This window comes from Rousettus aegyptiacus, unplaced genomic scaffold, assembly GCF_014176215.1.
Source record: "Rousettus aegyptiacus isolate mRouAeg1 unplaced genomic scaffold, mRouAeg1.p scaffold_m13_p_9, whole genome shotgun sequence".
Classification (NCBI taxonomy): domain Eukaryota; kingdom Metazoa; phylum Chordata; class Mammalia; order Chiroptera; family Pteropodidae; genus Rousettus; species Rousettus aegyptiacus.
In genome coordinates, this window is record NW_023416312.1 from 16,157,581 (window position 1) to 16,172,763 (window position 15,183).

A 15,183-nucleotide genomic window follows, 5' to 3' on the forward strand; every position below is an offset into this window, starting at 1 on the left:
CAGCAATCCAAGAGTAACTTAGTTTGGGTGCTGTTTTATTCCAGCTTCACAGTCGCATGGATCCCCCCAAATCTGTCTTTTCTGGAATGCCTCCGGAAGTGGCCAATTTAGCTCTCTCTTCATGAGGGCAGCAGGCCCCAGCCACACAGTGCCAGGCTGAGCTGAGAAAAGAGATTCCTGCAGACCAAGCACAAATCTCAATTGTGCTGATTAGACCACATACTCTCTCCTGAGCCGATCATCGGGGTCAAGACAGGATACTGGAGCTAGAGGTGGGGTTGAATCTCAGGCACACCATAGTCTTCCCCTTTGTCTCCATTTCCTTGGCGGTAATAAGCCTTTTCTTGCTGCTTTTCACACCTATGGAAACCAGCAGAGTGTCCTGAAGTCCCCGATTTAAATCTCATGTGCAGTAGCCGCTGTCAAAATCAAGCACAGACAGCGCTCAAGGGAAATGAAAGTTTAAATAATTAGAAAGAATTGATTAAAATTCACTACAGGAATTTTACTGGTTTTTAAATGAAGAGAAAGAAATTCTATAGTTAAAGGTGACCCAAACTAGGCAATAACTGTCGACATTCACATGTGTAGTGGAGAAGTATGTATAATCTTCCCTGGTGTCCTTTAAATAGACTACGGGCCTGAGTCTTTTCAGGAGCCATCTAAGCACAGTCAGTGCCTAAAAATATCAAGTGGCCTCTAACACATTAAAAGTTATAAAAGTTAAGTACAAAAGTTAAATCTGGCAAATGAAGCCTAGCTGATACTATTGGTTACCTTTCATGATTGCCTTATATACTACTTAATGCCTTCTCTTTCTCAAGCCTTTTGTCACGAAGCAGAACAAAAATGCTTTCTACTAGGGAATCAGAAAGTAGACGATAGTTATTTAGTAAAATGATGTTGATCTGTTAAAATGGAGATTTTATTCTTTTACAATCCAGCATGGAGAAAGAATGGTGAAATAATTTTAACTATTCCAGGTTCTTGCCTACTTTGAAAGAGTTTAATGTAAATAAGCATTTCATACATGAGAAATTGAATCTTATTTTTTCCCTCAATAATAGTATCAGATTCTCTACTTTGTCACAGATTGCTCCCAAGTTTTCAAAGATACATGCTTTAAACAGAGTATAGTGATTCTGGGCTGCACATTCCACCCTGGCAACCAACCTTGCCTAATATATAGATTTTCTCAGCAGTCATGTATGCTTAGAAAATCCATATTCAAAACATTTTTTGGTTTTTTTCTGTAAAAAGGATATAAAATAAGTGCCCTAAGGTTTGTATTATTCTCTTAACTTGGTCTGTGATTTTGCATAAAAGCTTTAAATTCTCCCTCATAAATTATTCTCTTCTAACAATACACCCATTCATTTCTAATTTTCTAATTTTTGTCTTTTGAAAGCTATAGCATTTTAATTGCTTATGGAAACTAATTGGTCTCCTATCTTTGGCAGTGATTTTATTAAGATATGATTTTTGTAATGAAGTTTTTTATCTATATTATTATATTTTGGCTTATAGTGTGGCTCGATCTAAGAACCCAATCTACCGTTGAGACTCTTAGTAAAAGAATTCCAGGAAATAATAACTTTGTCAAGGTAAGAAATCTCTTCAAAAGTATACTATAAGAATGCTTGTTTAAAGAAGTACAAATTGGTAGTTACAAAAAATCATGGGGATATAAAGTATAGCATAGGGAATGTAGTCAATAATATAGTAATGACTGCGTATGGTGGGTACTACACTAATTGGGGGGATTACCATGTAAGTCATATAATTATATATGTCTAACCACTATGCTGTACACCTGAAACTAATACGAAGTAATATTAAACATCAACTGTAATTGAAAAATAAAAAATAAAAGTAAAAAGTCAAACCTGAAAAAAATGCTTGTTTAAAAAGGTTTAGAGATTTCACCAGCGAGACTATTCAAACCTTACTTCTTATTTCACAATAATTATTTGATAAAATTTATAGAATACTTCTCTGTGAATAATTGAGGACAACTCAAGTATTTACCTTTCTGTCTTCCTTATCCTGCGGTGGATCGGAGGAATAATATTCCAAGGTTGATAGACTGGAGGGGATTATAACGTTTCCCTGTTTTAAACCATACTTCCCAGGGGGTACTTCCTGTAATTCAACCCTACTTTCCAAATTCATTCTTCTGTTCTACCATCCATCAAAGAAAGTTCTGGGTGCTTTTTAATTTTTAGACATCTGGATTTAGGAAGAGAAAATAGAAGACACTTTGTTGAACTTTCCTTCCACCTTCTTTATATGAAGATGGCTAACTAAAATTGCCTGATTTTCAGTCTTTATATAGATCTCTTTTCAGATAAATGGAGAGGGAATTTTTGAAAAAGACAAGATGTTTCTCTTAGCAAAGTCAAGGCCAAATTCTCTTAGTATCCAAAAGGAAGTTCTAGTTTTGGGTTTATCTCCTTTACATTTACCAACGGGACTCTGATGGCAGTTTCTTGTTCTTGGTTCTGAAACTGATGTTCAAATCCCATTAATCACAGCAGTTTACCAGGCCCTTCCCTTCCCTGAGCTGTGCAAATAACCAAGCTAGTCCTGAATATGCCCTTACTATTTCCTATTGCGTTCTCTCTGTCACCCTGCCCAGCCTTCACCCCCACCTCCAGCTACACTTTGCTTCAAGGGATGCATGTTTTTCTCTCCATTGCCATTTTAGGCAACTTGTACACTTTCTATCTAAATCATGAAAATGAGATAGATATTACACACTAATTTACACTATTAGCATTGTGGGATGACCTTTGGTCCTTCACATCAAAAAATATTCCCATTAACTATTTCTTTTCATTATTTTTGATAATTGATTTTTTTCCCCCTAAGAAAGCTGGAAAACTATGAGTTAAGGTTCTTAACTTATGGGTTGCATTAAAATAGTGGCCCCCAACCTTTTTGGTACCAGTGACCTGTGCTCCTATCTAATGCCTAATGATCTGAGGTGGAGCTAAGGCGGTGATGCTAGCGCTGGGGAGCAGCTGCAAACACAGATGAAGCTTTGCTTGCTGGCCCGCTGCTCACCTCCTGCTGTGCGGCCTGGTTCCTAGATGGCCACGGATTGGTACCAGTCTACTGCCCAGGGGTTGGTGACCATTGATTAAAGTATGAAACCCTTGGTTTGAGTTCTTTTACCAAGGGAGATAAGAAGGAAAAAGGTATCACTTTCTGTAGTCAGTTGATAAATGAGTCAGTTGAATTGGGGAGGGGAAAGAGAGTTGCACTATTTTGAAGCATGTATTTTTTTAACCACTTTTGTCAGCCCTTATAAATATATTTGATTCTAAATAAATTTGATATTTAATATACAAACAAAAGAGTTTGACTTGATCCATTCTCAAGGAAAATTGATAAGCCTATATATGTTTCATTATTACCCTTTAACCTTTATTTAGTCTACCCTCCCTTCGTTTAATGTATTTGCTGAATTTAGGGCAGCTACTTTCTCACATAGAACAACTCTGTTGTTTTAATGTGGCATGTCTTTGAACTCTATTCACCACTAATTCGATTTTATGTTATTTGAATATAAATGTGTGTAAATATATATTTATTTATAATATATTTTTACACATATGAATGTAACATAAAGTCATATGCTTTTAAAACAAAAGTTTCCGGTTATGGTCATTAGTTTATAATTTCATATACTCTCTGATCATTAATAGTTTAAATATCACTTTCATGGAATATAAAATAAAAAGCAAAGTTTTGGACTAGGTTAATACTAACTCACCATAAAAGTTAACATCTACATCTTCACTATCTAGATTACAGGGCATTGTGTCATTTAATTTGCTCTTTTACCTTGCTACGTGGATGCTCTTTGAACTGCAAACATACCACTTTTGATCTTTGCTCATGAACATGCTTTCCCGTGCCATGAGACAGGAAAAGTGTTTTTATCTGTAATACTGAGGGATTGCCTTTAGGGCCATTGAATATTTTGTGATTTGTTGAGTTTCTTGGTTTAGTGTTTTGTTTCATTTTAAACTGTTATGAATTTAATTTCTCTTTTTTAGTCCAAGACAGGCCTTCCACTTAGCACTTACTTCAGTGCAGTGAAACTTCGTTGGCTTCTTGACAACGTGACAAAAGTTCAAAAGGCTGTTAAAGAAGATAGAGCTCTTTTTGGGACCATTGATTCATGGCTTATATGGGTATGTTACAACAGCATACCTGTATGGAGAAATTTTTTCAGAAATTTTTTAGATTGCCTTGCCTACTATCTGTTTTCTACTAAGAGTTCAAAACTTTCGAGTTGGTGACATTATTCAGAAGCCACTGAAGAAATAGCAGAGCATTTCGGCTTCCATTCGAGTGACATTTTTGCCTACTTCTATTTTTACTTGCCTTATTTCAGTAAAAATGGAGGATGATTACAAACCACATTTCATATCTTTTATCTTTAGAATAAGTAATTTAGGTTATTAGTAATTGGTAATCTAGGTAGCCTTTCTCTCTTGCTTATCATATACTTTTCAACTAGCCATTTCTTAGAAAAATAACTAATATGATAAAACATTAGGCTACTTTTATTATTCCCTTTTAATGTTATATGGCTGTTTTTTATTTAATTAAGCCATAAAATGCAAAATCACAGTGGAAATTTCTGATGTGTAATCTTTTTACTAAGCCAAACATGGATAAGTAAGTAGAAGCTAACATTATAAAAATTTCCCAGATATATCTTAAAAGAAAATGTTCTCTCTCTCTCTCTCCCCCTCCCCTTCTCTCCTTCCCTCTACCCACCCCCTCTCTCCTCCACCTCTTATCTTTACTATGGGAATTTTCAAATATACCCCAAAGCAGAGGGAATAGTCACACAACCCCCAACACACACACACACACACACACACACACACACACACACACACCAGTGCTAGCCCAGGGCAGGCTGTGCTCTGTGCTCATGGCCAGCAGTTTTCACACATGTCAGCCACAGTTGAAATAGCTCTGACAATTGCCTGGAACCAGAGTAAAGCAGGATATGGGAACTGTGAGCTGCAGGAGACTCAGAGGGAGCACAATTGGCCATGCCTCCCCACGTGATATCTTTTCTCTCCACTTTTGTTCATTTCTTACCGCATTGCGTCCACATAAAAGAAAGCAACAGTACTTCCAGGTCTGGTCTGTGGATATTAACATTAAAGAGTTTAAAACTCTGCTTTTGAGATATGTGCTTGGGTCAGTGCACGTACGGCCCGATGAAAACTGTTATTCCAAAACCCCAAAAGAAACAATAGCAGCACCAACAGGGTTCATTCAGTAAGATCCTGAGGAGGCAGACATTTCAATGATTTTCACTTTGCCAAGTTTAGTAAGACTTCATTTTCCAAAGATAAGAGGATAAAAGCTAAACTGATTTTTTTATTTAACTATCAGTGAACTAGAACTGTACTGTCTAATATGGTAGCCACTTAGCACTTGAAATATGGTTTGTCCAAAATGAGAATGTGTGTGAGTGTAAAATACACATCGTATTTTAAAGTGTTAGTACCCCCAAAAAAGGGGTAAATAAAAGATACAGTATTATTAAAATTAATTTCACCTGCTTTATACATTTTAAATGTAACTATTAATAATTTTTAAGTTTACAAATGTAGCTCACATTATATTTTCTATTGGACACTGCTGGAAACTAGATAATTAAGTAATTGAAATGTTCTATTCTCCTGCTTTATATGCTCTGCTGCCAATTATGGCCCTTGACAAAATATAAATTAAATTGCAAATAAGTACAGAGTTAACATTTCCTTTTTATTCTGTCTAGAGTCTGACAGGAGGAGCCAATGGAGGCGTCCACTGTACAGACGTAACAAATGCAAGCAGGACGATGCTTTTCAACATTCATTCTTTGGAATGGGATAAAGACCTCTGCGAGTGAGTCGTGTTTGCCCCTAAGAATAATTATCCAAGTACATTACCTATTTTTAACCTAAATCTTATTCTTTTAAGATGTCAGTGGAGTACCAAACTTGAATTGTTGGTATTTCAACTACAGTATACAAGTCTGTGTTGTGTATTCTTTTAAGAGAGACTATTGTTCCACATACACTAAACATGCCAAATTAAGTAATTGTCTTGATTATTCTCCATGAAGATTAGGTTCCTTTAGAAAACTACTTTGGTTTCTGCATGCTTTTTATTTATTATTGATTTGTTTGTATAAAATTAGAATGTTAAAATTCTAGTCATACAACTCTTCTGCTGGCTTATTTATTTGTTACTATTTAATTCTATACTCAAATCCATCCATTTGCTAATAGTTATTTACATTTTTTTGTTTTTAAATACATATAAATGTTTCCAGATATTTACTTAAAATAGCATTAAATACTCAATGTTATTATTTTTCAGATTTTTTGATATTCCAATGAAAATTCTTCCAAATGTCAGGAGTTCCTCTGAGATCTATGGCCTAATGGTATATAAAAAATTTTTTTAATTTAAAAACTTTGCTATTCAGGATTTAAAACTCAGTTGTGTTAATGTTTGATAGTTTTGAGAGTTGTGACATTTTTGTTGGTGATATGGAAAATAAGAATTTAATATTGTTTAAATAGTTATAACTTAAAAATCTTAGAGCCTTTCTTACCAATTGACTTTACATCTTATAAACTTTAATTGGCTTTTCTTTGAGTATTATGCTTTTGAAGTATTAACTGTGATAACTAACTCCAGAGGGTGGCAGAGGAATGTTTGAGTCAGTTTAATTCTTTTAATCCAGATAACTATTTAGTAGTTGTGGTGTCTGCCTTTAATTTATAGGAGGGTCTCTTCACCTTTTAGTGGTGTTTTTTCTCCTGTTGAATCTCTTTTAATGGCCAAACCATGTTATATATTAGATTCTTGGTCAGCCTGAGTAAAATTTTAGCAAAGAAACTGAAAGCAAAGAATCTGCTTCTGATTTCTGATTACTAATTAAATTGAGTTCCATAATGGACATTTTTACTATTGCTTTCATTGAAACTTAGAGAAAAAGTAGTTTGAGCAAAAAAAAAAAAGTGCTTAGATCGAATATCTCTGATTACACATCAGAGGTTAAAAGCTCTAGGAGAACCTGAAATGATGTTTGAGCACAAAAATCTTGAATTTATAATAAAACTTAAGAATACATCTAAGATAAATTGCAAAAAATATTTAGATATTTCATGGCAAATATTAGAAACTCTATGTATAGAGTTAATAATAACAGAGTTGAACACTACATGCTCTGGATAAAACTTGAGCAAGAATTCTTAAATATTTCATTTATAATAAAGCCATTTAAGGCAACATAGAATTTTTAAATAGCCACTGCTTATCTACAATAAAAGTGCTTTGATGATTTTATAGCTATCTACAAACTGACTTGGGTCAGAGGGAAAAAAACTATTCTTGAAAAACGGTTTCAGAGGATGGTTGAAAAAATATTTAACTGGCCTAGTTTTCTCTTCCATTTAAAATATTATGCTTCTGTTCCCCTTTTTCCCCCATGCTGACTATAGAAAATCTCTCATAGCCTGGTGAGTAGGTTGCCCACCAATTATGCTACGCAAAGATACAGTGCATTTCCATTTAGTTTTAAACAAGCAGAACTCCATTTACCAAACAGATTAATCTAGCATTTCCATGACCCTTTGAATTATTATAAGCTCTAGTCAAGTTTTAGGGTTTTTTTTAACTTGATCTTATTTGTTTGTTTTTAAGTTTCCCATGAGACTGAGAATGATGTTTCAAAATAAAAGACAAAAGTAGTTTCCTGGCGTGAGCAATTCTGATGTCCCCATTACAAAGTACAGTTGCAAATGTGCTTTGGGCTTTAGCATAATAAGTAAATTAAGTATAGTTTTTAAATGTCCTAGGAGTCTATCTTGACTAACCTTTCAGACCAGTTAGTTGGAAATGCACTGTCACTTTTTCTGCATGCTTCACCAGAGGACAGTTCCCAGGAATCCTCCAGAGACCCATTCCCATGAAAAAGGAGCGCTTTCCCATGCCTGGCCGCACATAGTAGATCCTGCTGGTAGTTTAATGATAAAGTCAATAGTAGAAGCAAAGATATCTTTTAGCATTTAAATATACTAAAGTATATAGCTTCTAGGTTTCCTACTAGTTCACTTTCAGCCCTTCCTTTATGAAATTTACCCTTCACTTAATATTCAAGTTCAAGTTTTCTAAATATGCATCCAGTACATAAAAATAGCAGGTCTTGAATTAACAAGAAAGCATGGAAGAAAGGCCATAATATCTGCTATTTAAGGGTGTTTTCTATTTTGTGAAGGGTTTCTACATATATGCTATTATTTCCTTATCATCAGAGACATATAAGGTGGCCTCTATTCTTACCCTCACTTTAACAGATAGGGAGCCAGAGCTCTCAGAGGCCCAAGACTGGCCCACAAATGACTAGATGACTGCTGGTCCAAAGCTTCTGTTTGGTGCTCTTCCTAGTACAGCACACCTACTTCAGAGATCACATTTCTTTCCCCTAATCCCTTAATACAAGTTGCTTTGTGTTGGTGTATTTTTTAAAAAAAACATTTTTTTTTCTTGGTAAAGTACACCATCAGCCACTTGAATCTTGTTTTCTTCCTGGAATGCTGGCCATACTTGATCAAAATAAAAACCACTATTCATGATATAAATTAACTCTTGCTTATCTAAACTTGAAGAATGATGTTGGCTATGAACAGTTAGTACACAATACCTGAACACTGTTGTGTTTCTTACTTAAGAGCAGTTTAGATAGAAAGAATAGTTAGTAAAATATAGCCTTTCAAAATAAATAAGTTTCATGCTGATTTGGTAGCTGTTTATATGTTCGTTTTAAGGATGTGTTAGTTTTTTCTTAGTAATGGCATTAATAGCGAAGAGCTAATGGACTTCAGTGTTCATGTAGCCCAGGCCCCATTTTGTAGATAAGCAAATCAAGGCATAGAGAAGTCTCAGCGGTCTGCTCAGTGGCTTAACACTAACTAACCAGGGGTAGAGCTCACCTGACTCCCAGTCCAATGTTTCATGTTCATTCTCCAATGTCATGTCTTGTCTTGTCATTCTAGGATACTTCTAATATCTGTTTCTCAACCACTCATGTAGTTGAAGCACTTGCTTTGTCTTGTCTGCCCCACATGCTCTGGCATGTTGCTATCCGTGTTCATTCCTGTTGCAATTATGTTAGTAGAGCCAATAGTTTGTGATCATTCATAATCCTTTTTAAATTTTTTTATTAGAAAGCTGGAGCCTTGGAAGGTGTGCCAATATCTGGGGTAAGTTTCATCACCAAACATCTCCCAGCTACCCGCCCCTAGTCCTTCCATGTTGTGGCTTTCTCACTATCTCTTCATCAGCCCCTTCCTAAACTGGGAAACAAGTAAGAGCAGCAAAATTAGCAGGAGGTCGGAGAACATGGAGAATCTTTTGAATAAATTATCTCTAACTCTTCCTTCCTACAATTATCATCTCATAGAAGTATTATCAAATGGGAAAATGGCCAAATGGAAGCATTGCCAAAAACATAAATCAATTCATTCCTTGACAAATAAAAAAGGAAAAATAAGTCCTAGGCTCTTCCAAAAAGGAAGTTAATAATATCATCTTAGTCAGTGTTCTTTATTATCATTTCTACTTTCAGTGTTTGGGAGACCAGTCTGCTGCATTGGTGGGACAAATGTGCTTCCAGGATGGACAAGCCAAAAACACGTGAGTTTAAGAGACAGACCTAAAAACCAATGGCATCTTGTTTGTTTTTCCCTTTGGTGCTTTAAATGAAGAAAGGCTTTTAAAGTTCATCTGGGCTTGAAAATCAATAGCTTAAGAGTTCCAATAGGAATATATAAATTTTCCGCCATCTGTTTTTGTTCATCTCCTTCAAATAAAATGCATTGTGTCATATATAAACACACTGATGAGGCCTGTGAAAACCTTAATGTATAAAATTTAATACCTTTTTCCATCCAGAAACTACCTTTTAGTGTAAAGTATTCATACCTTTTTGGGGGATGTTAGTGGGGAAGAGGGGAGGGCTGAGCAGAGGGGAGGAAGAAGATGATTTCAACTACAATTTTAACATATTATTCTTGCCCTAGACTTTCTCAGTTATAACTAGAAAGTCATATTTTTGTGGGCTTTTCAATGCTATCCTGGTGGTACTGCTTTCTCCCCATTATATGGAGTTTCTCCTTTGACAAGAAGCAAAAGGAATGATGCAAGTAGAGATTTGGTACCTTTCTCTCCTAATCTCATCTCATTACTACTCACACACTTAGAGTCTGTAACAAGCCCCATATCTAAAAGTAATAAGATTACTTCCACTTTAGGATGAGAAAACAGATGCTTAGAGAGGTTAAACTGTAAGCGAGAGAAGCAGTCTTTGCACCCAGATCCATCCTATTCATCTTAGCAGGGGCTCTTAACCTCTACACTTTACTGTCCCCTGTGTGATCAAGATTAATAAACCCAGCAAGAGACTATCTATATTTAATTATTCTTTTCTTGAGGATTTGTTAAGTCTTCCATCAATGTATAACTTCGGTAACTGAATTCTTCTTTTGTGAATAATGGAATAGCTAACATTTTAGATTAAACATTCTTGTGATCTAGCAGGGTCAGCAGTTCTCATGCAAGAGTGTGAGAGTTTTTGGGGGCCAGGGGAGGTAATGAAAATTCTTTGCCAGTCATGGTATCCTGAGGTCACAGTCAAGAGAGCCTGAGTCAGCACAGTTCTAGAAACATATTCTTTGACTTCTACATTCCAAGCAGCTAAATCGGGAGTCAGGAGAAATGATAGAAAACTGGGCTATACCACCCTCTCCTTTCCTCTTCGGCAGATACTCTAATGCTAGTAAGTCAGATGCTATCTCTATTTGTCAAGTATTTAACACAATACCCAATAAAATGTCCCGATTTTTCTTTCTGCTCTCCTCCCTCTTAAGCATTATCAGCTAAGTCCTCAAATGAATTTAAGTAAAGGAGAGCTTCTTGAGAATCTCTGCAGCTACTGCAGGTCAGAGGAGGGAAATAGCAAATTATAAGATCTTTGGGCTCATATTTCTCTTCCTGGAGGAGAAGAACACAAATATACAGTTAATCACATTATAAATCAGAACTTCCATGCCATAAGAAACTTTGAAGTATGGCTGTTGGGTTTCTAATGGAGGGGAGAAAAATCACAAAAGATTATGTTAGTAATGAGATGTTTTGAGGAATGAGCGATGTTGGCGAGTGCACAAAACACTGAACAAAGATGCAGATAGAGGAATGGAAGACTTTGTTTAGAAACTATAGATATGAACATTAAGATGGAGAAGTGGTAGAAAGTAAGGCCAGGCTTCACGTTGTGAAGCCCTAAATTTCAGAGTGAGGAGTTTTTTCTTGATAGGCAATGGAACAGTTCTGAAGCTTTGCGAGCTGGTGTTCGGAGACGACTTGGAGCTGTTCCTTAATAATATGACAGTCCTAGGTCAAAGTGAAGAGAGACTAGATGCAAAGAGGCCATGGAGGAGGCCATTACAGCATACTCACTACAAGGGCAAGGACTAATAAGAAAGATAGGAACAGAGAGGGAAGCTGTGGGTGGATGTCCATGGCACCACGGAGGGGCAAGAGACAGGAAGTAGCAATGAAGTCTAGTCACCTGGGCCCAGTGGTTAAGATTAGCCTAAGTAAGGAACGGGTCCAAGTAGAAGAATTTCTTTTTGAGAAATGTTCGTGGTACTGGCAGGCTATATATTGCACACATTTGGAAATGTGGGATGAGTTCCGTATAAAAGTAAAGATTTTGAATTTACCTTATTTAGAGATGATTTTTTGAAACAATAGGAAAAGACGAAATTACCAAGAAAAAGTATACAGGTAGAGGAGATACTTAGGAGAAGTAAGAGATACAGGAATGGAGAATTCAGAAGAATAGAATGCAGTTATTCATTAGTGTGGAAATCTTGAGGTAAAGATATTTAAGAGGGAGGCTTGGTCAGCAGTGCAAAATACTACAAAAAGGTCATGGAGGCTGAGAATAGAATAGATCATTGTGTATAGAAATTATGTCTTCAGTAGCGACTTATAAGAATGAAGCTTTAGTAGAATGCTCAACATGGAAGCCAAGTTGCAAATGGTCAAATAGATATTGTGGGTAGGTAAAAAAAAAATAGAGACAGCAAGACAGAATGTACTTTACAAAAATATAATCATTCAGGTATGGTGAGTAAAGTAGATAACTTGTTAGGTTAACAGGATCATACCAAGTTTGGAGAATTTTGTTTGTATTTTTAATCACAACAAGACCAGAGAATGTTTCTTTGGCATCTAAGCAGATAGAAGCTGTAAAATAAACAGGAGATAGATAAGTGATGGGCAGAACTAAGTCCTAGGACATTGGAGAGATTGGGACTGAGAATTCAGTTAATCTCTCCAGACCTCAGCAGGGAGAAAGCGATAGTTCAGAATTGAGTGGCAAGCCCATCTCTGTTTCTGGGTGGAGTAACATATTAGCGTGATTCTAATTTTTATTTTGGTTTATCTGCATTTTCTAATTTTTCTAGAATGGATGTGGATTATTTAAACATTCAATTTTGCTTGTAAGAAAGAGAACTTTAGATGTCTCCTCTCCCCAGAAGCAGAAAGTGTAATAAAGGAGGCCTTTTACCTCCTTCACAGCTTTGGCCAGGGCACACTTCTCCATGAAGGAAAGCAAGCAACCTTTACTTCTGTAGAGGTTAGAAGAGTCAGACATCTTTTTGGGATGTTTGAACACAGGACAATCTTCAGAAAGGATAGATAGACCATATAAATGCTGAAAGTATCATATATGTTGGATGACTGGTAAGATCAGCCAAAGTAAGGAACGGGTCCAAGTAGAAGAATTTCTTTTTGAGAAATGTTCATGGTACTGGTAGGCTATATGTTACACACATTTGGAAATGTGGAATGAGTTCCGTATAAAAGTAAAGATTAATAAAATTAAGAAAGAGTAATAAAATTTAAGAGGAAAATAATTGCCTGTGTACTACTTTGAAAGCTGTGGCCTCAATGTAGCAAGGGAGTCTCTTCATACATTGCTATGCTCACTAATTACTTATTAAGCATACTAACTTAAAGATTTACTTTGTGTCAATTTTGTACTTATGTGCCACTGTTCAGTATATAAAGTGTTTATATGGGTGATAAATTGGTACAGATTTCTCCCTTAAAAAAGCATGAAATGGATCGTTAACTTCCATTTTTAAGAATATTTGTTAAAGGAGATTAACTCGAAATATATAGCTTTTTCAGTGTCATGGAAGTAAAAAGGTATAATGATTTATGTTTTAATTTGTAAATGTAATGTTATTTTGACTGGTATCTTTTAAAACTGAGTTATTTATTAATCCCATGTTCCCTGAATGTGTCAGCTGTCCATCAAGCAGGCTGAGAATATATTTGGGTAAGAAGAGAGAGAATGTCTTGAGCTAAGTCCTATTCAGAACAGTGGTGCCTGGAAAAATGTTTATCGGAAAGAAATTGCCCTCGGTCTTTGTTTGTTCCACAAGAGCAAGGCAGCGGATGGGGTCTGTTGAGTTAGTGCTAACTGGTAGTAGCTTCTGCTGAGGTCCCTCCACCACCCCTAGACTGAGCAGCGCCCCTTCTCCCACCTACCAGGATGTCACAGAGCATAACAGCAGGGTTCATGGGGAGGGAATCTCAAGCTCAGGTGAGACAGCTTGTGGAAAGCCAAGGGTGACAGTCATAGCCAACTCAGTTGAAAACTATTTTCCCGTGACCCGTACTGATATCAATTTGGGCTGCTTTTCCACCTGGCACAAGTCAAAACTACTCACTCACATCCACATGCCAAACTTGTTGCAGAGTCCGAAGCTTATGCTGATAAAGCTGCCATACAATAAATTTAGTTCTTCCGTGGCACCCATGTTACATCCTAACCCCGACTCTCCCACCACTGCCAGAATGCCTCATCCTGCTGAGAGAATGGGGAAGCTAGGCCTTAAATAACCTTCCCCTTGTTGCCACTCGTGCCCTCCCCCCGCCACCCCAATGGTCCAGCTACACATTCCTGGACTCCGTACCTCGCCGTCTCTTTGTGCCAGAAGATAGCAGGATTTCTGTTTATGACTGTGCTAATGACAGAGCTAAGCTGGCCAGCCCCATTGGTGAATGGCTCTTAGTCACAATGCTTCATGTGGCTTAGTGGTGGCATACCTGTGACTGAATAAGAATTTGCTGTAATTCAGTAATATTTAAAAACACAGCCATGGGCTATGACTGACTAAGCACTGAAGAGTATACCTGCATTTTCCAATTAAGATTTCCACAAAGACTGATCTTTAAAACATGATTCCACAAAGAGTATTTGATATTTGTCAGCTTTTAGAACTTTTCTAAGACTTAAATATGACTTTTTTTGGTACTATATGTCAGTTTAAATAATTCGTATTATTAATGTTTCACCACTTAATTTTAATAAAATTGACATACTGTTCATTCTTCCCTTACCAATAGGTATGGAACAGGCTGTTTCCTACTATGTAATACAGGCCGTAAGGTTGGTTGTTTTTTTTTTTTAAATGAAAAAATTGTTAGACTCAAATACAGAGAATAATCTGGTGATGGCCAGAGGGGAGTAGGGGTTAGGGTGCTGGGAGAATGGGGTGAAGGGTTAAAGAAGTACAAATTAGTAGTTGATAGATGGTCATGGGGATGGGGAGCACAGCATAGGGAATAAAGTTAGCATTAATATATTGGCTACATGGAAAACCAGAGGAGAGAAGGAGCAATTAGGGGGATCGGTTTATAAACTATAAAAATGTCTAACTCCAAAGTATTGTATACTTGAAACTAATAATAAAATAAAACACTACAAAAAACAAGTGAAAAAATTCTTCTTTAACTTCATGTAAATAATGCTCGAGCATAGTTTGCTATTACTGTTTGCTGTTACTTTTGAGCCTGCAGCTTTTATTTAATCTTTATGAGGATTTAATTAAGAGCTCAGTAAAAATGATGAAAATCACTAAATTTGAATGATTCTAAGAACCATTCTAGGTTCTTTGAATTTAATATGTGTTTTTGTGTTGGTGGGATGCATATACTAGGACCTTGTCAGATTCTTAATGCAAATCTAATTTGGAACAAGTGATAAACTTTTATATTGTTTAAGTGTATTTT

The 15,183-nt window shown here is 36.2% G+C and overlaps 1 protein-coding gene across 10 annotated transcripts in view; it reads left to right on the plus strand.

Annotated features, from left to right (window-relative positions):
* The window catches only part of GK (glycerol kinase), a 63,652-nt gene that overhangs the window by 29,142 nt on the left and 19,327 nt on the right, over positions 1-15,183 (plus strand). For 6 of the 10 annotated variants that reach the window (XM_036226769.1, XM_036226773.1, XM_036226772.1 and 3 more), the window contains 8 exons: positions 1,528-1,604; positions 4,065-4,202; positions 5,816-5,925; positions 6,403-6,469; positions 7,533-7,550; positions 9,258-9,293; positions 9,659-9,726; positions 14,518-14,560. In XM_036226769.1, the coding sequence (XP_036082662.1) occupies positions 1,528-1,604; positions 4,065-4,202; positions 5,816-5,925; positions 6,403-6,469; positions 7,533-7,550; positions 9,258-9,293; positions 9,659-9,726; positions 14,518-14,560 (557 nt within the window). The remainder of the gene's footprint in view (positions 1-1,527; positions 1,605-4,064; positions 4,203-5,815; positions 5,926-6,402; positions 6,470-7,532; positions 7,551-9,257; positions 9,294-9,658; positions 9,727-14,517; positions 14,561-15,183) is intronic. The other 4 variants (XM_036226770.1, XM_036226775.1, XM_016132221.2 and 1 more) reach the window with 1 other exon arrangement.